General features: G+C 38.6%; 1 protein-coding gene across 18 annotated transcripts in view; it reads right to left on the bottom strand.

Annotated features, from left to right (window-relative positions):
- Positions 1-25,157, bottom strand: part of MAP4K3 (mitogen-activated protein kinase kinase kinase kinase 3) — an 86,660-nt gene that overhangs the window by 22,047 nt on the left and 39,456 nt on the right. For 15 of the 18 annotated variants that reach the window (XR_008234236.1, XR_008234235.1, XR_008234233.1 and 12 more), the window contains 8 exons: positions 23,469-23,531; positions 13,802-13,863; positions 12,574-12,612; positions 12,226-12,279; positions 8,470-8,512; positions 7,279-7,441; positions 6,303-6,412; positions 4,411-4,452 (listed from right to left, as the gene is read on the bottom strand). Coding sequence is in view for 14 of the 18 variants with exons in the window: in XM_052781050.1 (XP_052637010.1) it covers positions 4,411-4,452; positions 6,303-6,412; positions 7,279-7,441; positions 8,470-8,512; positions 12,226-12,279; positions 12,574-12,612; positions 13,802-13,863; positions 23,469-23,531 (576 nt within the window). In the remaining 4 variants the exon portion in view is untranslated. The remainder of the gene's footprint in view (positions 1-4,410; positions 4,453-6,302; positions 6,413-7,278; positions 7,442-8,469; positions 8,513-12,225; positions 12,280-12,573; positions 12,613-13,801; positions 13,864-23,468; positions 23,532-25,157) is intronic. The other 3 variants (XM_052781041.1, XM_052781043.1, XM_052781044.1) reach the window with 3 other exon arrangements.

Here is a 25,157-nt window from a genome sequence, read left to right as displayed (position 1 = left end):
TTTTTGAGTTTGGTATGAGAAGAATGTTGGTAACACTGATGTTTTCAGTTGTTGCTAAGTAACATTTAATATAAAGTCAAGGATTTTTCAGCTTCTGATGCCCAGCCAGCAAGAAGGCTGGAAGGGCACAAGAAGTTGAGAGGGGACACAGCCAGGACAGCTGACCCAAACTGGCAAAAGGGGTATTCCATACCATGTGATGTCACGCCCAGTATATAAACTGGGGGGAGTTGGCCTGGGGGGAATTGCCACTCGGGGACTAACTGGGAGTCAGTTGGCAGGTGGTAAGCAATTGCATTGTGCATCACTTGTATATTCCAATCCTTTTATTATTACTATTGTAATTTTATTAGTGTTATCATTATTAGTTTCTTCTTTTCTGTTCTATTAAACTGTTCTTATCTCAACCCAAGAGTTTTACTTTTTTTTTTTTTTCCAATTCTCTCCCCCATCTCACTGGGTGGGGGGGAAGTGAGTGAGCGGCTGCGTGGTGCTTAGTTGCTGGCTGGGGTTAAACCACGACATTACTTAAAGTAGTAACAAAAGGTTAAGAATAGTTTCATTTGCCATGTGGAAAATAACCTCATACAGACAAGCTGACAAAAGGATTTTTTTTTTTAAGTGATTTTTTTTTTTCCTTTGTGTGTAAGACCTTCCTGAACAAACATACCAGAATTAGCAATTCGGAATTAGCTCCTAAATTAACAGTCTAAGCACATACTTACTACAAAGTTGACAAACCTGAAAAAGGTTCCTGAATTTCATGACTTCAGTAAGTCTCAACAGAGAAACTTTATTCTTGCCATATTCCACACACTTAAAATAAAACTCTAGGTCATGCAACAATCACAATCTTAAGTCTCAGATTTTCTATTAGTTGTTTCAAATTAACTTATTTTCAATATTGTTTGCTTCCCAAAGGGAGACCTCTGGTAGAAGATCCCACTCCTTGTTCAGCACAACCCTTATAAACTCAGTTTGCCTATTAAGCAAGTGTCTCGCATAGTATAATATAATCAACCTCTCCACCTTCCCCCTAGTGAAGTGCAATCATTTGTAGGCATTTATAAGAATATTTACTAAAATTTGCTTCAAGATGACAGAAAGCAAAAGCCAGGGCTTCCTCCTTTCCCCTCAAGCATCAACATAATAATTACCCATCCTATTTGGGGTACCAGCTGATCAATAGTACTGTAGATGAAAAGGAATGATGCAGTAGTAACCAACAATTAGTAAAGTGAAATGTTAACATTTATCAAATGATGATCAAGCATAAGAACCAGTCACAGGTAAGGGTTGTCATCTTGAATATAAGCAGGTATCACCTTTACACAAAGCTACATACTCTGTAATACAGCTACAGAATGGCAATGTTTTCACTTTATATTAATACTTTGTGAATTATTATCAATCTATAAACTGAATTAACCAAATAGCTCTTGTGTTAACATATGGGCAATTTTTTTTTTTGTTAACCTGTTGCTGAATAAGAAAGTCTGCACACATTTCAGTCACTTCTGAACATAGTTTAGTTTAATAAGAAAAGAAAAAGAACTTCATAATTAACCCTTTAAAATGAAAAGGAGCAGAAATTAGACCCTTCTTCGTGCTTTGGACATCTCTCACTCTTGCATCACTATCAGGAAGTCCATGAGTTTGTCTGAATATACTTATGTGAGGAAAGAATCAAATTCATTAAGGTAATCAGTAAAATCTGAAAGACCCCATTACACAAAGACAAGGGGAAAGACTTCAGCACTGCTAGTACCACTGCAGAAGTCTGAGTGCCAAGGCAGGGAGCTGGCGGCTTGCTAGACAATGAGATGATCCTTCTGCAGGCGTAAGAACAGAAGTAAGAAAAGATACACATGAGGCAGGAATATGAGAAGATACTGACACAGAGTGACCTCAAGGTACTGACAGCTTCAATATTGTCAAATCCCTCAGCAGCAAGGAGTCAGAAGGAGGGATGATATCAAGAAAAACAATAAAGGGATTTTTTGGGTGGTTTTATGGAAGCCTGTTTCCAAGTGCGCAGAGCACAAAGACACTCAACAGAAAACACACCAGATGACACTCGAAGCACTGATCTAGAATACTGGTGTTCCTGCTGCTCCTGTAACCAGCTACGCAATTCTCCTTGACCCTTTCCAAGCACTGAAGAGAGATGCTGCACAATGGAGGGAGGCTGTGCTCACTGCTAAGACCTAGTTGAGCTCTGCAGTAATAACTTGGATAAGAAAGAAGGAGATGGAAATCAGAAGAGACTAATCATTTTCCTCTGGCCATTCTCAGTCCTGATCTTGAGAAAGCCTGCAGAGCCAAGATGCTGCTGCAAATGCCCCAGAAGGGTAAACAGAGCCTGAGGGTATAACCTCTTAACACCAAACGAATCTCAAGGATACAGCTGAAAATCAGACAAATTATTAAACTGAGTTGCTAGTGGGGAAAAAAAACCCCACAAACATGAAATAAAAGTTTGAAGCAAGGCTGCTTGATCTCACTGCTGCCATGGAGGCACTTAAGTCTCAGGGGAATTTCAGCAGGCAAGGCATTCCCTCACCAGTAGGATCTAACAGGTCTCCCTGTGCTGCAGGGAAAAACGCACTATTATTAAAAAAATTGAACAAAATCTCTAGAGTCACAGGCAACCATGCATTTTAAACAGAGGCCCAGAACATCTAACTATTTTAGAGGACAGCGAGAACACAAAACACTTCTTACCATTTGGCAGCATACTTAAGAACCGCAGATCAAAAAAAACCCTAACAAACAAGAATCAGAACAATGATGTCCCACAGAAAAAGAACATAAGAGATTGAAATATTGTCAGAGTTTTACTTGCTGTAGCAGGGTATTTGTTAAATAAGACTCCCAGGTGATGTTAGGATGCAAAACATGCTCCACAATAGAGAAAAGTAAAAAGTCCAGTAATCCAAATGACCTGGGAGAAAAACCCCTTCCTTACCCAAATTTTCATTATTTGGCAACTGATGGAGATAGCAGGCAGAGAGGAACATGTGAAGTGCCAAACAGATCTTCAACAATTAACAGGAAGGTTAGACAGTTTGTTATATGTAAAAGGTGGGGTGTAATAAGGGAAGAGAGGGGAAAGACTTTCTAACGTAAGAACCAGCAGAACCAGAGAATTAGTGCACTACAAAGATGCATGAACATGCAAAGAACAGTCCAATATCCAAAGACTCATCTGATCAGCTTCAGAAGTTTTCCTATTTTAGTCAGTCTCTTGTTACAGCTTCATTATATTAGCAACTCACAGTCATTCCCTGATGGCCTGTCCCTGAAATTTGTGGCAAAACGTTCAACACGTATGACTTCATTCTGAGCTATTCTATTTTCTACTCCTTTTCTCATTCCAGTCACCAAACCTATCTTATTTTCCCCTCCCCATGATGATTCAGTTCTTTTCAATGCTAGGAGTGCTTCCAAATTTCTGTCACCCGCTAGTTTAAAGTATGCACTCCTAGGCCATGCGTTTAGTTTAATGTTTAGTTTATTAAAACAGGATTAACCTCAACAAACGATGCTAAACATATCAAGAACTCAGAGCTTAAACAATCTTGTGCATTTATGCAAGAGATTACAGTTCTAAGGAACAGAAGCATGACATCTACCTTAACCTGTCCTGCTTCTCTAAAATGGAAAGGAAGCAAAAACCAGTATCATTTGCATTTACACATCCTTGTAGCAATTTTATCTTCTTAGCTAAAGAAGAGAAACTGATCTGGCTTAGGACTAGTCCAGCAAAAAGGTTAGTTTAAAAGTCAGATGAATCCCCTATTTGGTGCACAGCTCAACTACATGAATGCATGCTCCAGCACACAAGGAGGAGAGCAGTAAGGGCAGAAACAAATGGCCAAGAAGGAAAGACTGGCTATTCAGATCACAGTGCTGGCTAAAAGCACAGTGACAAGTCCGTGCAAGTATTAAAATGAAATTCTAGTTTGCTTTATGTTATGAAGGTGCACATGGATATCTAACAGTATTTCCAGCCCTAAGGCATATACGAATCCTATCTTCAGAAGTTTTGAAACTTAGAGCTGCATAGTATAAACTTTGAGCTATCTGCAATTTGAGAGGCATCAGCTCCTCAGATCAGCAAGTGCCTTCAGCACACTGAAAGTACTTCTGTGACATTAGTCACAGAACTCTCATTCACTTTTTAATGAAGCAAGCAAACAAAAAACCTTCCAAAATTTACTTCAAGAGCACAAAATCAAGAGCAATTTCTGAAATACCATACCTGTGGCTTAACATTTCCAAGACATACTGGCTTTTATATTTAAAAAAAATAAATACTACAAACATTCAAAAAATGTACTCTCTCAGCTTTAGGAAGAAAACTTGTCCTGCTTCCAACATGTATTTGTACGACTCAGTAATACTCACGTGTACTTTAGGTGTGGGAGGAAGGCCATTACTAATTGGTTTCTAGAAAATAAAAGTTTAAAAGTATGTTTACACTCACATGCGCACATATGCATGAACATGCATATTCTCTCCCCACACTGTAGGATAACCAAAACACAAGTCTAAAAAAAACTTTTTGAATGCTGTTAAAAGCACTTGATAAATAATTGTGCATAATTATATTAGGAGAAAATAAAAAGCCAATATATCTATCTACATAAGAAATAGATACAAAACTCTCCCTGCAGTTGGGTTTTGTTTTGTTTGTTTGTTTTTTGTTTTGTTTTTTTTTAACACAATAGAGTTGTGTTGTATATTTCTACAGTACACTAAATGGAAGGCACTAGACACCTACTGGGACACTCTGCTGTGTCCAACGCCTCATGTACTAGATCTGAAAGCCATGGCTAAGCTTTGGCTACAGTCCCACTTTTAAGCATGATGTTAGGCTAGAGACCTCCCTTCCAACCGACGCTTCCATTAATTCTGCATGAGTTTGCTAACTACGTGTCTCTAATGACCACACACCACAAATTACCAGTATCATTTTCTTTCATTAAAACCTCTGCTATGATTCCCTAATATCTCCTCATTGAACGTCTGCATTCAATTGGACAGTCTATTGCACAACATTTTCACATTACAATGATGCCTGAAAGAATGCCATACCCAGCAATACAAAGTTTAAGCAATATTGCAGCAATTGCTCAATTGTTCAATATTACAAGCAGTGTTAAACTCTATCAATCAGTACTAGACCCACTTCCCTGTATCAGTATCAATTTCTCCTAGTAAAACATGCTTCCAACGAAAAGTATTTCACAGGTAGTACAGGAAACTTCAAACACACAATTTCAAATGCCAAGTTCAAAGCAGTTCAGGAAATCATACTTTCTAAAGTACTGCCAGTATTACTGGCACTTCCTTAAAACAAAACAAAAACACGCACAATGTTTCTACTCTATTTCCTCTTCACTTCTCTCAAAAGAGCGACATTTCCAACCTCATAGTTAGAAGAAGCCCCCAAAGAGTGCAGTTTCATGTTACATTTAATCTGATCTAACTACAGATGTCCCACTCTCTCCTATCTCACATTCCCACTTTTGCATCATAGTAATAGAATGACCACTCTGGAAGCCATTTGCTGCTTTGATGGAAAAACTCACTTGGAAGAGGAGAAAGGGATGCAGGAATATTCCCTTTCCTCAGCTCACAGCTGGATCCGATTACACGTGGTGTAAAACTGCATTCTCTCCATGAGACCAACTTCACGTAAGTATACGTAGCTCAAGTCTGACACTAAACCCAAGCTGCTAGACCTGGAAACCTGGAGCTCTGGAGGCCAGCAGGCAAACAGCTTGCATATCTGGACCCTCAATCTACATTTCTCCACCTTTTTTCGCCGTGAACACCAAAAATCCCATATGCCTACACCCGGGATAGGAGGAGGACTTATTTGGGAACAGCCCTGATTCAGCTCCTTTCCCAGGGCCAACAAAATCCTCCAACAAGCCATCAGGTGGCAGCACATTCCTGAATTTCCTCATTTGCTTAAATAGTCATTGCTCAGCAACACATTACATCTCTCTCACAGGATCTTGTTCTCATTACGTCTCTCAAGCATGTGAATACAAGCAAGTAAATCTTGTATATCCACATTTATGTTAGTTTCTAATGAAAATTAAATACCGACTCAAACTTCAGCTTAAGACTGTATCACAACTAGAGGATCTAGCAAAACTGTGCTTTGAGTCGAAGTAAACAAGATGCCACCCAGGAAAATTCCTGAAGAATGTGCCTGCTCCTCTTCATTGTGCATGTTAAACAGTTGAGACAACTTTAAAACAACACCTAGAAGCTTAAATACCTACCAGTATTTCCTTCTTTTCTTTCCTTGAAAAATTAGTGTCTCTAGCTTCATTCTGTTGATGTGGTAATCCCTCTCTTTCACCATTTAATTGTACAGAAGTGACTCCATTACCTAGAAAGATTCATATTTAGAAATGTGTTCTTCTACCTTCAACTCAAGAGTAGTCTAGCCTAAAAACAAATTTGAAGGTAATTAATATAACAAATCTAATGTGGGCATAGAAAGGGATGCAGTCACAGTTATGAGGCAAAATGTATTTAACATACCTAAAGAAAAGCTTTGCTACAGCTAACGCTTCAATTATCGATTCTTTACAAATAGCCTTGAGGCACTTCTTAGCACTGGATGCTTAAGCATTACAGTCAAATCTGCAACTGCAGTACTAAATATGTAGCAAGGCAGACCTAGCAAGATAGCAATTAAGAGTCAGACATTAAGCTTGCTTAAAACAAGCCAGTCCAGGACAACTCTCAAAGCACGAGGCTTTAACAAAAGCATAAAAGGAACAGCCTGAGCAAACAGTAAACACACAGTTACCTGCTATACCACCCAACTCAGTTCATTACATATAAAAGCAAACTTTGAAAGCAAAACTCTATTCTTGACACATCAAATAACAACAACAGTTGACACACAGGGCCAGAATCTGAAACCTATATACAGGAAAACTTTTTTATACCCTGTGACAATCCTGATACACTACATTATAAGCCTGTTGCTTCGAAAAGCAACTGTGTCACCAATGGCATCAGTAGGAATCGTGTCAGTGACTTTCCTAGAAGGTACATTTGACTCTCCTAAGAGTCTGAGCATGCTTTCTTCGTGCATTTTGGCTTTCACGCACTTTCTGTTACTTGCCCACCAAAGAAAAACTACCACAGTACGTTTTAATGTGCGCATAGGTGAGGACATAGAAATAAAATCACATTAGATTATTTAAGAAATATTTGTATACTTCTTGGTGTCACTTTTATTACCTAAAGCATTAGATTTCTGTGGAGGTAACCGAGGAGGTGGCGGTCTGGGTGGAACCTGAGATGCAGATTTTGCTGGACTCTCTGATGTTGGGCATCTCTTGATTGTCCCTTGATTATCATTTTCAGAAGGATGAGTTTCTTGGGGGATAAAGATGGATTTAGGCTAAAAAAGACACAGTAATAATAAAAACATAATGAAAAAAGGTTCAAAGCATCCATGCCACTTCTCAATGAGAAAAAAAACCCCAAAACACGTGCAGTATTTGGATCCTGGAATTTTCACAAGTAAATTGGTAAAGCAACTTGTTCTGCCATGCAAATTTCTTTCAAAAAACAAACTAGAAGGAAATGCATAGCAATAAGGAAAACCTTGTTATCAACAAAGGATGAATTCGAAATCATTAAATTCAAGTCATGCATTAAACAATTATTGGGCATGTGAAAGTGTCACTGTTTATGACTACAGATAACCAAACCAGACATTTAAGTAGAAACTAGGGAACATTCAATGATACGGCCAGAACTTTGTTTAAAGAATCCCAAACAGGGGATGTAACCGCGCAGAGCAATGTAGTTGAGACACTGGCTGCACTAAATGCTGCTTGTAAAATGCTTCTCAGTTATGCAAAGATAGTTAGTGCAGGAGGGTAAATAATCATACCTGCAGTTTTTGCCTGGGGAACTGACAGTCAGACAAAAAAAAGTAAGTTTTTTTTCTTTTGCTTTTTGCTCATATTAAGATAACTTCAGTGTGAAAAGACTCACTTACTCTTCAAATGGCAGCATGCAAAACCTAATCTGATTCAGGCATGCCTCTGAAGAGCAATCAGACATCAAAAGTTAGCAAGCAGATGCTTTATTTGGCAGCTCTTTATTAAAAATGACTTGCAGAACTGAATTTTTTTAACTACCCAATTTATTCCTTCCGAAGTATCAGAAGTGCAATTAGTCACAAACAGCACTTTCACACTGACAAACACCCTACAGTGCAAGACTTCATGCAGATTTGCAATTAAAGGCTACAAACACACAGGTCAACCCCCTGGATATACCCTTGACTTAAAACTTTATTCAAGTCTTCAAGTCATGGCACAAGTAAGAGAATCATCAGTATAGTAATTTAGACACTTCTGCATTTGTTTATTTATTTAAAGTGCCCTTTTATTCTGGGCAACAAAATCCCCCACTTACCTTTGGGGGTAAAGGAGGTGGCACTTTAGGTTTCATAGTAGCACTATAAAGAAAAGAAAACAGATTGTTATCCAGTGTAGCTCTTTGAACCTTGTATTGCAGTGTTCAAGAGGATACAGAATTTTATAAATGCCATACAAATAAACACCATTAACTTGTCAACAGCACTATTACATCCAAATAACTGCATCACAAATACTTTCAAACATTTTGTTACTGCTGTGCATACCACAGATACTACCCAAAAACTCAAGTATCACAGATCCTCCCTAGAGAGCACAAAGCGACACAATCTGATTTGTTGAAGAGGCACATACTTGTGCAGAAAAAAGTAGGGAGATGCAGAGCAGGCCTGATATTTACTCTTTTGAAAGGAAAAAGATTTAGGATATCAGTGAGGTTTTTTAAAGGGCCATCTGTAGGTATACAGGGCAAAGGGGAGTTACAAGAGAACTGATGAATACCATCCCTTGAGAAATTTACTACTGACTTCTTGAGAAAGCCTTACACATGAAAGCAAAATCCATCTGCAGTGGACAACTAGCCTACTGTCTGGGTTGTTTTGTTTTGTTTTTTTCAGGAGTTTCTTTTTTGCAAAAATCTTGGGAAAGACAACTTTGTAATACAAGAACAATTCAACGGCTTGGCTCAACGGTACAAGATATCAGCAGGAAACAAGAAAGCTGAAGCATCAGGAGCATTCTTCCTCTGCTGGTTCTGTGTTTTAAAGAATATGCTGCACTTAAAAAAAAAATCCTAAATTCCTAAATTTTTTATATTTCTAAAAACTCTTACACTGTCCTGTCTCCTAATCTTTTGGAACAGAAAATTATTTCCATTAAATAAATTAGGAATACAGCTGTGAAAACTTGACATTCTTGCACAGTATTTCCCTTATTTTTAAATTATGTTCCAAAGTTTTGGGAAAATATCCAAGTAGTAAGATATCTGTTTGCTTGTTTACAGATCAACAACTTGTCTGCTTTGCTTCATTCTTTTCAGGAGTTTCTGTCCTGGCATATTATCAGTTGCTTTTATTTCAGAGAAGCTGGAAGGGGACTTCCAAGAATGGGTTACCCTGTTGTGCACTTCAGCTGCTACGGTGGTGGAGATTATCTTCTCTTCATGACATGGGACCAAGCTTAAGTCCTCAGTCATGTGTGTCCAAGCTCCATTTGTATTTTCTTTCATATTCTTCCCTGCATCTCGGACAGCCATCACAGTGTTACCGGGCAGCCAAACGTAAAAACCAAAGCCAATGATTTGGCATAAATGTGACAGATGTTTGTACAAGGGACTGTGTGCCCTGGTTTCAACAGCAAGGCTTATGTGCAATTTGTCACTGCTGATCACACAGGGCAGTGCCCCAATAATTTCTGCTTTCCCAGCTTCCATAACCAGGAAGTTCAAGCATCGTCAGCTTTGCTGCACATGAGAAAAAGAAATATCAAAACAACAAAAATTATTAAATGGAGATAATTTTATATTGTTCCCTGAAGTGTGTGGATTCTCTGCTGCTATGAATCACCCAGCTTCAGAGTCATGCAGTGGCATCAGTTTGGACTGGATGGCATACAGCTGCTTCATTATTTTGTTCTGGATCTGAAGGGAGAAATGACCGGTGTCACATGTGCTCTTCAATTGCAGCTCCATCTCACAGAATATAAAATCAAACAAAAGCCTTGAATCTTCAGTGGGCTCCAGAGAAAGATATCTGAGACCAAGCTGATGAACCAACATATTGCAGCAGAGCTCTGGGCTCAAGGAGATACCAAGAAGAAAGGCACAGATGCAGAATCTGTCTGATCCAAGGTTGAGGCATTCAAGGCTTACTCCTGTGCTTTCAGGAAATTGTCAGGCCCTCTCTGTACGGCAAGAGTACCTAGGATGAAATATGGGAAGAAGAAAAAACACCAGGACTTCTTTGGAAGGCCACTGGTGACTGTCCTTAGGGTCAGATGAACTGGAACCTCCCTGGAAGCTAACAGGTTCTTTCTTGCTTGACCTGAAAAAGAAAACCCACAGAAATACAACAGAGACAGAAGCAGCTAAAGCCAATGCCGTCTGAAAGTTCTGATGGAGCTTGTGGAAGGAACAAGGATCTCAAAGCACTGGACAAAGAAATCAGTGCAAGCACTTCAAGACAGCAGGAATCAAGGGGTTCCAAGCCCTGGAACATTACTGAATTTGATGATACTGGCTGCAGAGCAAGGGGAGGGGTGGGGAGGGTGGCAGAAACATTAAGCAAAAATGAACAGACAGACACAGAGCTGTACAGAAAAAACATCCAGAAATTAGTATGGATGGAGGAACCAAGCTGAGCTGGCTTGCAGCAGCGCAGATATCCAGTGCATCTTCACTGAAGGCCATGAGAGTGGAGCTGGCAGGATGGAGTTATAGGGGACCGCTACATCCTACAGGCCAGGAAGCCCAAGTTACCATTACCAAGGTCTATCTAGCTATGAGCAAAGTGGGTTCTCAGCTTGGTCCAAATGTAGGGAAGCAAATCAATGAGTAGCATTATCAACCTCTTCCTCTCAAAGACAAGACACAGGAGCTTCATATTATTGATGAACTGTGTAATCAATCATGCCTTTAATCAAACACTCAAGAAATTCTTCATATTTCATTATTAAGGAATTAGCAAGGGAATAAAGCCCGCTAAAAACTGACTAAAAATAATTCTTCTTCTATAAATATCACTTGTGTCAAACACCAAACATACTTGTGTTTTGAGAAGTTGATCATGAAACAATGCAAGTTTAATGTACTTGTCACCTAGCCGACACCAGACACTATCAGTAGCTTTACCCTTCTTGAAGGGGGCTGTTCTTCATGCTCAGTACAGTGATAAAAAACACTGCCTTTGTTATAAAAGAACAACAGTAAAATAACTCAAGAAAAAAAAGAGACAGAGAAAGAGAGATTTGGTTCTCTGTAAGATACAGATGCCAGCAATAGATAACACGTTTTACAGGTTTCTGGTATGAAGAAACAGCTTTCAAAATTATCCATTAACAGTAAGTAAACAAGAATGCTGTCTCAATGGCATCTTTCTTTTTGGTCTTTACATCAGATTTATTTAGGAATGTAAATTTCCACATACTGGCTGTGCATTTTAAATTGTTTCAGTTCTCATCTGTCAATCACAAAAAGAGCCCAAGAATACTTATATCAGTGGAATTTAATATGAGCATAATTAATTTAACCCATGCCTGTTGATACTGCCTTTGCAGTCACATAACCTTGCTCTCTCTGTGGTAAGGGAGCCAGTTCTATTCCAAAATCAAGTACCCATACAAGTATCCTCCTAGCTAAGAATGTGGACAGAATAAACTCAATCATCTAGAGAAGATAGTTATGTATATATTTTATGTATTTTTAATGAGCTTTTATTTAATATACATTCATCAGTTCTAAAGACGACACCAAGACTGAGGTCAGACAAATTACTGGCTCAATATAACTATGCCAAGATTTTGTTCAATAATAGAAGATAAAAGGACAACGGCATCAAGCAAGGAACAAGATTTTTTTTCCCCCTAATTTATCACAAGCTTATCAGCACAATAAGAAAACTTCTGGTGATGTAATCTAGGAACAACATCAAATGCCTATCTTTAAAAATGCTATAGAAGAAGAAGAATACTGAACTATTAGGGATAGAACAAGATTCAACTTTTTTAAAAATTTTCATCTATTCAAGAATCGGCTTTTCTATATATTTATTTATTTTTACAAGAAGAAAGGACTTACTGTTTAGCATCATCGTCGGCATCATCATCATCTTCTAAATGTGCCACATGACCCCTAAGAAAATGAACAAGGTACTACGGCTGAGTGAGTTGTATTAAAATTACCTTGGCTATGTGAAAAAAATCTCAGCTCAAGGGCTCTCTAACAGAAATTTACTGTCTTTTAGCTTTTTATCATTATTATTCTTCTCTAAAGCACAGCTGCAATCCAGACAACTAAGCCTCTCCCATATCCTCTCAGCAAGTACAGGTACAAACAAGAACTAGTTGTGACAGACATAAGAAATCAACGCACAAATGACTTTGAAACACGTAAGAGGGGGGAAAAAAAAAAAAAGAATAAAATTACCGCTGATGCAGTTCTTCTTCAACTGATTTTAAGAGACTCCTTCAGCATTAAATAAGAATAAGAACACAGTTTAATTGTGGCACACAAACTTAGTTATCAAAAGCCAGGGCAAATGCTCCTATGATTCTATCAGTAATTAATCCAAAGCATGTTGTTTCAGCTGGCTTTCAGAACATACATTGAACATCCACATACAAATGAACATAGCTGCATTTTTTTATATATATATTATTTATTTATTTTTACACAACACACTTTCATATGCATTTATTAATGTAGTGCTATTAAGTGCAGTGGCCCTTGTTCCCGGCACTGTAAAACAAGGACTGTCTTAGCTTGATCCAATTTAAAACAAATCCACACTATCCAAGAAAATCATAATCATAAAAAAAATTAAAATCAGACTGACAAGAGGATTAAACTACTGTTGGAATAAATTCATTCTACCCTAGTTAATTTTTGTAACATTCTGAATTTCTTCATTTGTGTGTCTTTGTCTGAAAACACAGACAGGGAGGAATAGCAGGCAAAACACAGGGATAAAAACAACAGGATTTCGGAAGATATCAGTATTTGTATTTGCCCCAAATAAAAGACTGCATGAAAAATATCATGTTCTATGCTTAGATTTTCTGCATTTTTTTTAATACGATTTAATTTAGCAAAGAAAAGCTAGGCATCCCAATTCTGACATGCATAAATGTAATTAGGAAATTGGGTGGAAAGGAAGAATTACATGGAAAACTATTTCATATGATTAATATAACAAAATTATTAAATGTATGAACATGAAGTTAAAGACTTTGCTGAGACAGGTAAGTTTTATTTTTTAAAGCATCCATAATTGAATGTTCCTAGTGCCCTACAACATGAAGGGCATAAAGCAATGTCAAAGAGCAGCACTCGTAGTTCCTGGATGGGGTAAAATTGTGCTCTGTGGGACCTATCATGCGCAACATTTTATGAACAAGCAGACCAATATAATGGCTCTTAAAAGGAGGCTTACAGCACCATAGAGACAATATGGTCAACACAGCCTCAAATACTGAAAAGTGCTGTAATTCTGTGTCATTGAAATTACTATTATTTTAGCAATAAAGAGTGATTTTGGAATTGTAGCTGATATAAAGAAGCTTGACATTTTACTACATCCATTTCGGCTAATTTGTGATTTTTATATTAAAAGTCTTGAATTAATTAAAGACAGAAAACGCTGTTGCTTACTCACTTATTTGCACCCAAGAAGTAGCCACAGTGAGGACCATGACCATATTCTTCTAGCTGTAGATCCTACAAATACAAGAGAACGAATCATTAAGATGTACAGGTAAGCATCAAACACATACCCTGTGTCATTCTGCTGTTATCCCCGCTGCCACACCTGAGCTACCAAACAAGCTCATTCCTCTGTCCTTCCTGACTCCTTACACCACTCTCAGGCCCATCACACCCCAAAATCTCCTCTCTGACAGTTTGCTGCATCTCTAATTCCTTTTAAAACTCTGACCTTAGCCCCTTCCTTGGACACACACCTCCTTTGCTCAAGTAAAGTCGGCTGCAGAAAAGGGAACAAAACAACAAAAATAATATAATAATCAAAAAAAAAAGAAAGAAAGAAAGAAGAAAAGAAAAAGAAAAAAAAAACCAGGACTTTGTGATCTGCCAGACCCCATACAGAACCCAGCATCCCTCACTGGCACATTGTAGTATTCGTTTCAGATGGAGAGTAGCTCTGGCGGGGAGCCTGAAATGCCTCTAGCGCATGGGGAAGTTAAAGAAATAAGCCAAGAGGACAGTTAAAGTGTTTTTATAGCTCTGGTTATAGCAATACATATTTTAAGGATAACTATGTATGTTCTCATGTACACTTTAAGATCACCTTTTGTATCAAAAAATACAGTATTAACAGCAAAGTCAAGCACTCAAGCAACCATGGAGCATGGGCTACTTAGAAAAAGAAGTGACAACAGGCCTCCAACACTATTATTCAACAGACACTGTATGACATACAAATTTAATGCATTAATGGCAATACAGGGACCATGCTGAAACACCATCAAACCTGCATCTGCCAGGAGGATACTGCTATAATTACAGGGTATTTTTTAATTCAGGTGGATCACAACAGGAAAAATCTGAACACAAATTTGCTCCCAAAATGCTGAGTGTATTCACCAGGAGAAATGAGTTATTGATCACTTAAGGTAGTGGTAAATGGAGCTACATTGCTCCTTTCTAGGAAACATTTTAAAGGTCTCCCAACATCTTCTGTCAAACAGGCCTTTCAGCTACAACTCGTATCAGAAGCATGCCATCCTTCAGAAAGATGCCCGGATATCCAAGCTATAAGAGCAATAAGCTTGGATTAGACAACAACTCCTTGTGGGGCTGATCTCTCAAAAGGGTATTTTTGAAAATCAGAGGAAAAGTCTCACACTAGATTTGCCAGTACTCCAAGCTGACGAAGCAGAAGCCACTGCAGCTTTCAGTTCCAGACTGAAGGGCAATCACTTTAATACAAAGCTATGCGTATTGTTTTCTGCTCAGCAAGGAGTTCCAGGTTGTTTACTGCACCCTCAGTTCTGCTCTGTAAAGCTAAGTAGTAGTTTCCACATGGGTGTTTCTACCACAGCTGTCAGTAGCTTTTGATTGCTTCAGTGACTTTCCATATTTTCCCAAAACAAGTGAGATACTGTGGAAAAAACAGTATGTAACTGGTAGTTACTTGATATGAAAGAACGCAGAGATCAGAGGGTTGAATAAAAATGCAGAGGCAAGCCTGATGCTGGCATTTACTGAACCACGGAGAGACTGACTTTTCAATCTTCGTACCAAACTTATTTGTTACACATCTTTCTTCTAGAATTCAACTAAGAAACCCCCAAACCACCAAATCCCATCCACTTCTATGGAACTGACTCACAAGGGCCACCTGACTTTCCCCCTAGACATCTTTCAGTGGAGCTACAAAGTTAGGCAACAGGAAAGAAGGGCTCATAAGTGGCCGCGCCGGCAGGAAGGAAGGCTTGTTTCCCTCCAGGAATGTGTCCCAGGGTCGGCAAGGTAGCAGGTGGAAGGGGTCAGGCCTCAGTTGTGGGTATCTTTGATCCCTTCTGCTATCCTTATCTTCCTTCTTCACAGTTTCATCCTCCTCCTATGCCCCAATCTCAACTCCTCCTGCTCCTTCTCCTTCCCTCAAGAAAGGCCATCTTAGGCCCCCGGCAATTTCAGTCTCTTCATCACTCCCAATATCTGTCACCTTATCCAGGCAATTCCCTTCTGCTGGTCCTTACCACCAGTTGATGCACTCGAATCCACCACAAAGAAATACAGATTAAACTTGCTTTACTGTGAGTACTTATACTACTTCTATGCAATCTCAAAAGCTTCCACATATAAGCACAGGTATTTTGAGGATTCAGACTCTAGAGCAGAAAATAACAAGACTGGAAACATAAGATGTCACCAGACTCACAAACAAGGAGGTTAAACAGGTTGTGTGAGTCTATGTAAGAAGATGCCAGAACAAAGACTGGGAGGCTGTTGAGAAAAATAACCCCAGATCAGTATAATGAAATCTGAGATTTTCACCTTGAAGTGACAAGCATTTTGTCTGCATGTTGCAAAATCATATTACTCAAAAGTGGGAAATGAAGATCTTATGCTGGGCAGAGCCAAAACACCTGTCCATTTTAATTTACACACTGTGCAATGTATGGCTATATATATTGTACAGCAATGACAAGAAAAATTGGTAAAAGAAAATAAGCAAACCCCCCTAAAACGTAAGGAGCCTTCATCTGTCATCAGGCTTTTAAAGCCTTACCAGCATTTTCTTCATGAAAAATGACGTCTGCCAGAATTACTTATGTTTAAATGCTTTAAAAGGACAAAAGCTTTGCTTTGATTCAGTTTAGTATTGTGCTGCCTATTAGCATTTATTTGACTATGATTCTAATTGGTTATGTATATTTTTTTGCCTTAACTAGCTTGTTAGTGTTCTTCTAAGCCCTTTAAATATTGCTGGTTTTCACTCCAAATGTGGGGTGAAGTAATCCATTGCTAGGGAAATCCCTTATTTTATAATCTTGACAGATAAATACTGAGTGCTAGAGAGCTTTTTAAAAGTGCAATACATTTTTTCTTGTACCGTCTATGCCAAATACATCCAGAAGTTATAATTTTATAAACCTTCTAGCTACGTATTTGATACAAAATCATCAGTAAATATTGCATGTATCCTGTAAAGCCTCCAGTGAGCTGTTATACTTTATCAGAACAACCAGTATAACCAGATTTTTTTAAAGCCAAACATAAAGGTGTTTTTTAACAAAACAGAAATCTTATCGGTTATGGATTCCCACTGGGAAGAACTGATTAGTATTAATCACTAAATAATGCAACAATTGGCTTAATAAAAGCTGCTACCTCTCCTGCATCCCTAAAGTAACCCAACAACTTTATGAATCTACATTAATATTTTCATTTAACATACATACAATGCTGATTAGTTAATTAAAATTCTTTTTACATCAGGCAACATTAACACAGAATAAATCTGAGTGACTAGACAGATATTTTCCAAGAGAATCTTGAGATCTACAGCCAGTAGGAATAAGAAGAGGTCAATGATCTTGGTGTTGAATTAAAGATGCAACCCCAGATTATTCTGCGCTCAGCCTCAGGTTACCAACGATCCATTCCTGAACCACCACAACTGTGCACAAAACAGAGTGCTATTTGCTGGCAATGATCACTTTGGAAAAAAGGTAATACAGGGAATAGCTATCAGTTCTTCTCAACAGCCTGGATAATAGTAAATGAAGAAGTCATGCAGAAAGGCAAATCTCACCTTCAGATAAATCACACGTGCCAAGTAATCAATGACTAAAAACAGTATAAAGATTTCCTCAAAGCAAAGACAAATTTGGTGGTCAGGCTGTGCTATGAAACAAATTCTGCAGGAATGATCAAATCTACAATACCTTCAGCGGTTTAAATTTCAAGAAATGCTATTTATTTTCTGCAGAATTTCATGATTAATTAATTGTTACTGTAACTTTGACAGTCTTACGTTCCTAATTTGTTCTGTAGGGCTGAGCTGTACTGGAAAACTATTTTTAGGTGTTCAGTCCTTCAAAAAACACAACTGAATGTATACAGTGAACCAGCAATTCACAGTTACTTCCTACCTTTGCTGTTCCTGAAATCTGTTGAGAAACAAGATCATTTGAAATGACAAAATTAAGACTTTAAATCCACAAAGTGCTGGGGAAGTAACTCTGAATTTCAAAGACCACAAGTCACCTCTGGACTACTAACATATCAAACAAGGCGGCACATACACATCTCTATTTGTCAGTAAAATCATTAAGCAATTCCTACCACATTGCTTCATAACAGAGGATGTTAATTTTAAAAAGAGCCTAATAATACCTAAAGCATATGCTATACTTTTAATGCCTTTATTTCATTAAAAAGTGCATTCTTGAATTTCTTTGGATAGCTTAGCACATCAGAAATACCAAGTTATATGTATATTTTCTTAAACATGCTAAATATAATTCTTCCCTAGCAACTGACTGAGGTTTTACTGTGCATTACTGCTACACAACCACTGTTCACCTACCTCTTCCATTGTATTTCAGTTCTCTATGCATTTTGTTTATGAATGTCCACTTGGTACAAACAGCACTATTTCATACCCATATAACGGAACATCACTACCCTAGCTAGCTACAGTAAGGCCTCGATACAACAGGCAATTGTACACAGCATTTTTAAACTCCCTCCTACCAATAAAGTTGCTAGCATCTCATTTTCTCAATTACTTTTGCCAAGGCAGAAAATACCCAAAACATACTGGGAAGAAAAAGAAAGCAGAACCCACATCCCAAACCCTCAGGCACTTCCCCCCCCCATTTCCACTTATATTCTTCTGATCTTAAGGACCACGTATCATTTCATCACCTAAAACTGAACAAATTATGTAGACTCTCTCTGAAATTCAGCATTGATAGCTAACTAACTCTAAAAAGATATTGCAAGTAAGTAGGATCGGAGTCTTCATGGCTTGTAACAAAGGAAAAGGATATGTATGCATGTGTACAAACAAAAAGGCTTCCAGACAAAGTTCTCTATTATCTATGTTGATCTCTTGAATTCAGTCTTTCCCTACCAATATTCCAGTTCTTCTGCCACAAGTAATTAACTAACATAGAATAGCCATGCTGAAACATTGCATTCCTAAAATTATTACCAAAAAATATTACAAATTATTAAACACAGAATATATTTATAAGCCAAAACAAAACCCAACCGTGACCAAGTTATTTAAATAGGACCAAACACATAGATGCACCTGACAAATACAACAGTGCAGACTGCATGGTAACTGCAAACCTCTTGCTGAATTCTTTGCTAAAGAAGTCTAAAATGAACGCGAAGTTCATAAAAACTGAAAACAACTGTAGGTTGGAACCTCAGATATCAAATCCAAGTTCTGTTCAACTCTGTCACTTTCTAAAACTGTAGAACTCGATGCTTTCCACTGTGTGTTGAATACTCCAGACTAAGTTAAATAAAGTCCAATGCAGAAACATTTAATTTTACCCCTAACACAAAGAAAAATAAAAAATCACTAGCTATAGGGTTACAAATCAGTTAGTATGATGCAGACTAGGACCAAGCGGAAGGCATCTAAGGTGCTGAGGTAGCTGGCCTACCTTATTATGAGACCACTCTCTAACATCTAACAGACAAACAAAACAAAACAATGGAAAAAAAAAAAAAAATGTGGGCTGCTAGTCAGAGGAACCTCAACAAGCTGGAAGAATATGCAACAAAACCCCACAGGGTTTAACAAAGCCCACTGAAAAAGTCCTGCAGCTAGGACAGACCAACCGCATACACAAGAAGAGGCTGAGGACAAGCTAGCCAGGGGCAGGAAGGGCAACTCTGCAGAAAAGGGCTTGGAGGTCCCAGCAGACAGGGAGGGGACTACACATCAGCAGCACACTGTGGTATAGCTGGCCAACCATAGTGAAGCCAGAGGGGGCTACCCCCTCTGTTTGGCACTTGGAAGGCCACATCTGCATGTGGTGTCCAGTTCTGGGCTTCCCAGGACAAAGACCTTGACAGGTTGTAGGGGAGCCAGCAGAAGGCCACTGTGATTGTTCAAGTGATGGAGCAAATGGCACAATAGGGAATGCTGAAAGAACAGACCCTTTGTAGCCTGGAGAAAGTAACTGCTACCTTCATCTATCCCACACACCATTATAGAGAAGACAGAGCTAGACTCTTCTCAGATGCACACTGACAGAACAAGAGGCAACAGGCACAAATGCCAGCAGTGCAAACCATGGCCACAAGGAACCAACTCCTCCCCAAGGGAGCAGTGCAACCCTGGGACAGGGCCTAGAGATGCTCCGTTGTCTCCACCTTGAGATGGATTCAAACTTCAGCTGGACAAGCCCAAAGTAATCTCTGGATCTAGCTTGGAAGCTGCCCCTGTTTTAAGCAGGAGTAGGCTAGAGATCTCCAGGGGTTCCTTCCCACCTCATCTTTTTGGGGGGGATTCGCTGATGGTATTTATAACTTAAGATATGCAGCTCAGTCTACTGTATATGAACTGGAATTATTTTTCAGCTCACTATGAAGGGGAAGAAAGATTTTTTTGCCACAATATTTCATTGCGGATCAGGATAACTCGAATAAAAATATTTTTATTTGCTCAACATGACCTTTTGTTTTGAATCAGAACAACAGTAAGCTCTGTTTCTGAGAAATGGGGCTTCTGGGACCAGAAGACAAATTCTCATACAGATTCCCCTTGACAGACCCCACCACTCAGAAGTACAACACGTCACCTCCGAGAGGTGGATACAGTTACACATACAGCAATAGTTCTGCACAAGCTGGGTTTAACAGCCCTTACTACTGGCTTCTCTCTACCCCTTGTACCTCCCTCCACCACACTGACACAGCCATTTGCGATGCCACACAGGGAACCCAAATAGGGAACTGATCTGGTGGGAAAAATAACCTGAAAGAAGTTGCATGTTTTTCCTCATATCCTCATTTTCCAGGATGTCATATACTTGAGACTACTTCTGAACATATGCTTAATTATAGCAAAAACATTTCAACTGATGGAAGTTTGGCTCTACTATGCCAACTCATGTAGATTCCCGAGACTGTCATCATGGTGGCTGCCACAATACAAGATGAACAGTCATACATTTAGTTAGCCATTGGATTTTCAGGTGCTTCTCCCAGGATCAATAGCATAAAACTTAAAAATTGTTCTAGAACAAAAGGTATAAATATTTTTAGAGAAGATTACTTTGATTTAAACTATTTACTGAGCTCACTGCAGATGCAATGCTCAGCTCTCCCACTTATTTGAGTCTGTATCCAAACAACTGCTTTTAAAGTACACAGAAAGACAGTGAAAAATACGAAAGAAGCATTTGTTTGAGGTCTACCCTATGTAAAGTCTAATGTGCACATAAGATAAGACTTTTTTTAGAGTCCAGCATACCTCTGCTGCTCCTGAGGCAAAGGAGGTTGTCAGAAAACAGCTGCCAAAACACAGTGCAACGACCAGAATAGGAACATGAGGCACTTGAAATGACAAGAAGGAGCATGTGCAAGAAAATCAAATGATGGAAGGTACCCAAGTAAGTTCCCAAAAACCTTGCTGTCTAGTTGCAGAAAAAGTAAAAAAGATCTACCTCGACTAAAGAGAAGAGCCTTGCACGTAGCGCAAAACATTGTTACTTATTCAGGTATGAATCAAAGGGGTATATCTGTAGAAGATCAAAGAGAAGTACTATCTTGTCCTTGTCTGTCTGCCGTTTGCATGAAGGGATACTGGGGTTTGGACACTGAATTTTCCCTGCAAACAAGTCCTGTACTGAATTTTTCCATTCTTCTGGCAGATCCAGGTAGCTGTTGCAGGAACACAGAGGCGGAGAGAGAGGGAAGAGGAAAAGGAGAGCAATGATTTTTAATGGTAACCACATCGTAGGTGTCAAATTTTCAACAGATAATGCACATGGTGACTGCATACGCATATGGATATGATCCATCCAGGTGTGCAAAACGCTAGGTGATAGGTAAAAATACTCTCACTCTCCAAATTTGCTTTCAACCTCGACTGTATACCTTTTATGACTCACGCTGCCCAAAATACGCCCCAATTTATGGTTTTTGTTTTTTGGTGGGGGTTGGTTTTTTTTTTGGTAGGATCTTAGAGATGCATAGCTCTGCAGAATAGTTGTAGCTCATAATGTATTTTTCTCACTAAACGTATCTGAAGCCAATATTGTCAAAAAAGAAGGGCAGAGTGGGGGAAGGCAAGAGACAGAAAGTCCAATTAGTATGTCCCAGTGCACAACAGAAGAATGAACCAACTACTAAATATTTCTTCTAATTTCCAGAAAGATTAGGTCTTACTGGAAAAATCTCACAAATGGGCAAAGCATTACCACCAAATCAGAATACTCCTCTGTCATTCACAATGAGCACAGGAGGTTGTGAAGAAAGCAGTGAAACACAGAAAGTGCTGTCGATTGACTTAAAAAACCCTCTCATGATTGTGACACCAATAGCACTTTAGAAGCTTTATCATAGTAATAATTTTTAAAGAGTGTATTGAACAGCATGGGGCAAAAGAAGGATGGGAAAGGACAGTCCAGTTAGGAGACACGTGCTTATTCATCTCTTAGACCCACAGATACTAGGCTAGCAAGATATGCGACAACACTGAACGTAATCTGAAAAAGACAGATTTTAAAGAGTGTTAAACTGAAAAGATGAAACCAAAAGCAAACCAAACCAAAACCAGAGCAATTGCACAGGATGGAGGTGTTCTCACAGCATACAGAGAAGTCTAAGCTACTGATCTCAAAAAAATTTGTGAAACATTTTTATAATCAAGCAATACAGGCAGTTCCTTCCAAGAATGGGGAAGACAGTCTAAGCTCTCAGTAACTATGGTATTGGCAGATTCGAGTCACACCAAAACTGATGCTAAAACAAACAAAAAATCCAAACCAAAAAACATCACATAAAAAACAAAACAAGACATTCCGAAATACCCCAGTTTTCCTTTTTCCCCTCAGTGCACTTATATTAAACATCTCACAAATCAAAGAAAGTTAGCAGAATAATGCTCTTCATCTAGTACAGAATGTTGCTTCATTTTTTTCAACAGTACATGAAGATGTCAAGATTTAAAAGCATTACTTTTCTAACTGCATAGTGCCTAAAGAGCAGAAAAATAAGAAAACTCACTTTCTAGAGTAGTTTCTACACTGCAATGCTAACAACCAAATTTTTTAGCAGTGCAGTTAAGAGAAATTTGGAAAATCTATCAGACTATAAACAACGCCAAACGCCATTGAAAACACTTGTGACCCCACTTTGTTATTTGTATTAAGTGTATATTCATTCTGTAACATAATTACCATCTGGAGAACTGAGAGACTTATTTATATAATTTTGTCGTCTTTCATGGGCCTATTTAAAGAAACTATCAGACAAAAACATGAAGAGAATGCCTCTTCTATTTTTAATCACCCTCCAAAAAATTAACAAGTTATGCATTGTAAGGCAGTTAAATAAACAAATTAGAATGAGTGCATAATACTGAGCCCCTTCTATAAAAGTGATTCAACGAAACACAAATACGGGTTAAATACTTTCAATACTGTACATACTAAGCATTCCTTCCTACATCACAGAAACACACATATAGACTAATTCTTGTATTGAATGGCTTTTACACAGATGAAAACACCAGTACAACAACAGGACAAAACATGAGCTTTGAAAAAGGAAAACAAAGACAAAACTAACACTGACAAAGAAAGGCATAAGATGAAAAATACCAGGTTAGATCTTGCAGTGTAGTATATTTCTTCTGAATTGTCCAAAAAATCGCTACTGTCAGGCTGTTCATTAGATAGAGACCAAGAAACTCAAGTTACTTACATTGCGACTGAAAGCCAGATACACATAAAGGGAAATTTTCTTGCTAAAAAGAGTTGTTAGTTGAAACTCAAACCGTGTTAAGACAGTTCCGGGGATAGGGCTAAAACACAGCTAAGGGTATGGTCACATTACCAAACACTACCAAATCACACCAAAATAATGAACTTTCGTTCATCACCTGAGCTGTGGTAACGAGCAACAAACTGCCTCAGTAAGAGGTAAGTATGTACCAGCTCAATCTCTCAGTGCACCGCCGACAATAGCTCATCATGCTGCAGTGGTCCAGTCCTTTGGCTTGTGCACTCATACCCGTAAGTAAATAAGCACAAAATTTAAGCATGCTTTAGTGAGACAGAAGCAAAAGGATCAGAAGAACTGCTTTAATGCATTGTTACTGCTAGAGGAAGAGACAGGCATCTCTTGCTCCCGTTTACATTTGAAAGACTTTCTCTCCCAGAGCGTGTAGATTGTTACAAACTTCTCCCTCATCCTGCTTTGTGCTAAGGCTCTTTGCTAGAGCATCCATTCTTTGAATAGATCTCATTTGCTTTTGACATGCCAATTCAAATCGTCCACTGATTCTGTATCTAATGACAAAATATGTTTTTTCTTTGGTCTCTAGACCCAACATAATAATGTTCAAAATCAGAGCTCTGTTTTATCTGGACATATGAGGTCTGCACACTTCATTCTGATATGGGCAGTGGAGCAGTTAATTTCCTTCTTCAGAAAGGTCCAAACAAGCAGTTACAGATATTCCTTACAGACAGGGAGATGAGGCAAGTTCTTTGGACAGGTTTCAAATATGCAAACTCTGACAGGAATAGAAAATACTAAGAGATTTCCTTATCAGCAGAATTGATCTGGATCATTCAAGTCCCTTCTTGGAGCAGCAAGAGCTTCTGAGATGCCAAAGTGCAAAGGTCCTGATTGCTATCGCACAAGGTATGAAAAGGCTCCATTCCTCCCTTCCAACAACATCAGCCAAAGAAGTGCTCTCAAAAGTTGTGCTTTAATCCCTGCAGAAAACCTCTCTCCCCAGTTTAGCAACTCGGTTTCCTAAGGTGCAGTGAAAACACCTCTCTGCCCCATGAAGTTGTCCACTAACTGGTTTGTACAGTCAGCGACTGATAAACGAAGAAAGAAATGGAAAAAGTATTTTTAAAACTTCAGCGTCTCCATTAACATCTTTCTGCAATTATGATTCTGTGTGTGTATAAATAAATAAAATTCTTAAGGAGCAAAAGCATTGTATTTTCTTTATAATCCAGACAATGCAACAGAGAAGCAAAGCCAGGGTAACTTGGAATCAGTTCAAAAATCATTTTAACTAATGAGTTTATGGTAGAAACATTGACTTCATTACCATATTTATAAACACTTGTATAACTAGGGCTCCTAAATGATGTTGTTATGCAGTTATGTCAAGGTCTAAATAACATATCTGGAACAATTGCCTAAGTCCTGCATGTGATTTGGTAAGCTATTCTCCTCCGTCTCAAACAGCCACCAGAACCTGCAGACTACCTGTCCAGCTAGTTGCTGAGAAAGAGCAAGATTATATATAACCTCATACACCCAGAGCC

This window comes from Harpia harpyja, chromosome 3 (genome assembly GCF_026419915.1).
Source record: "Harpia harpyja isolate bHarHar1 chromosome 3, bHarHar1 primary haplotype, whole genome shotgun sequence".
Taxonomy (NCBI): domain Eukaryota; kingdom Metazoa; phylum Chordata; class Aves; order Accipitriformes; family Accipitridae; genus Harpia; species Harpia harpyja.
Note: the sequence above shows the minus strand (reverse complement) of the source record. Positions and strands in the feature narration are given on the sequence as shown.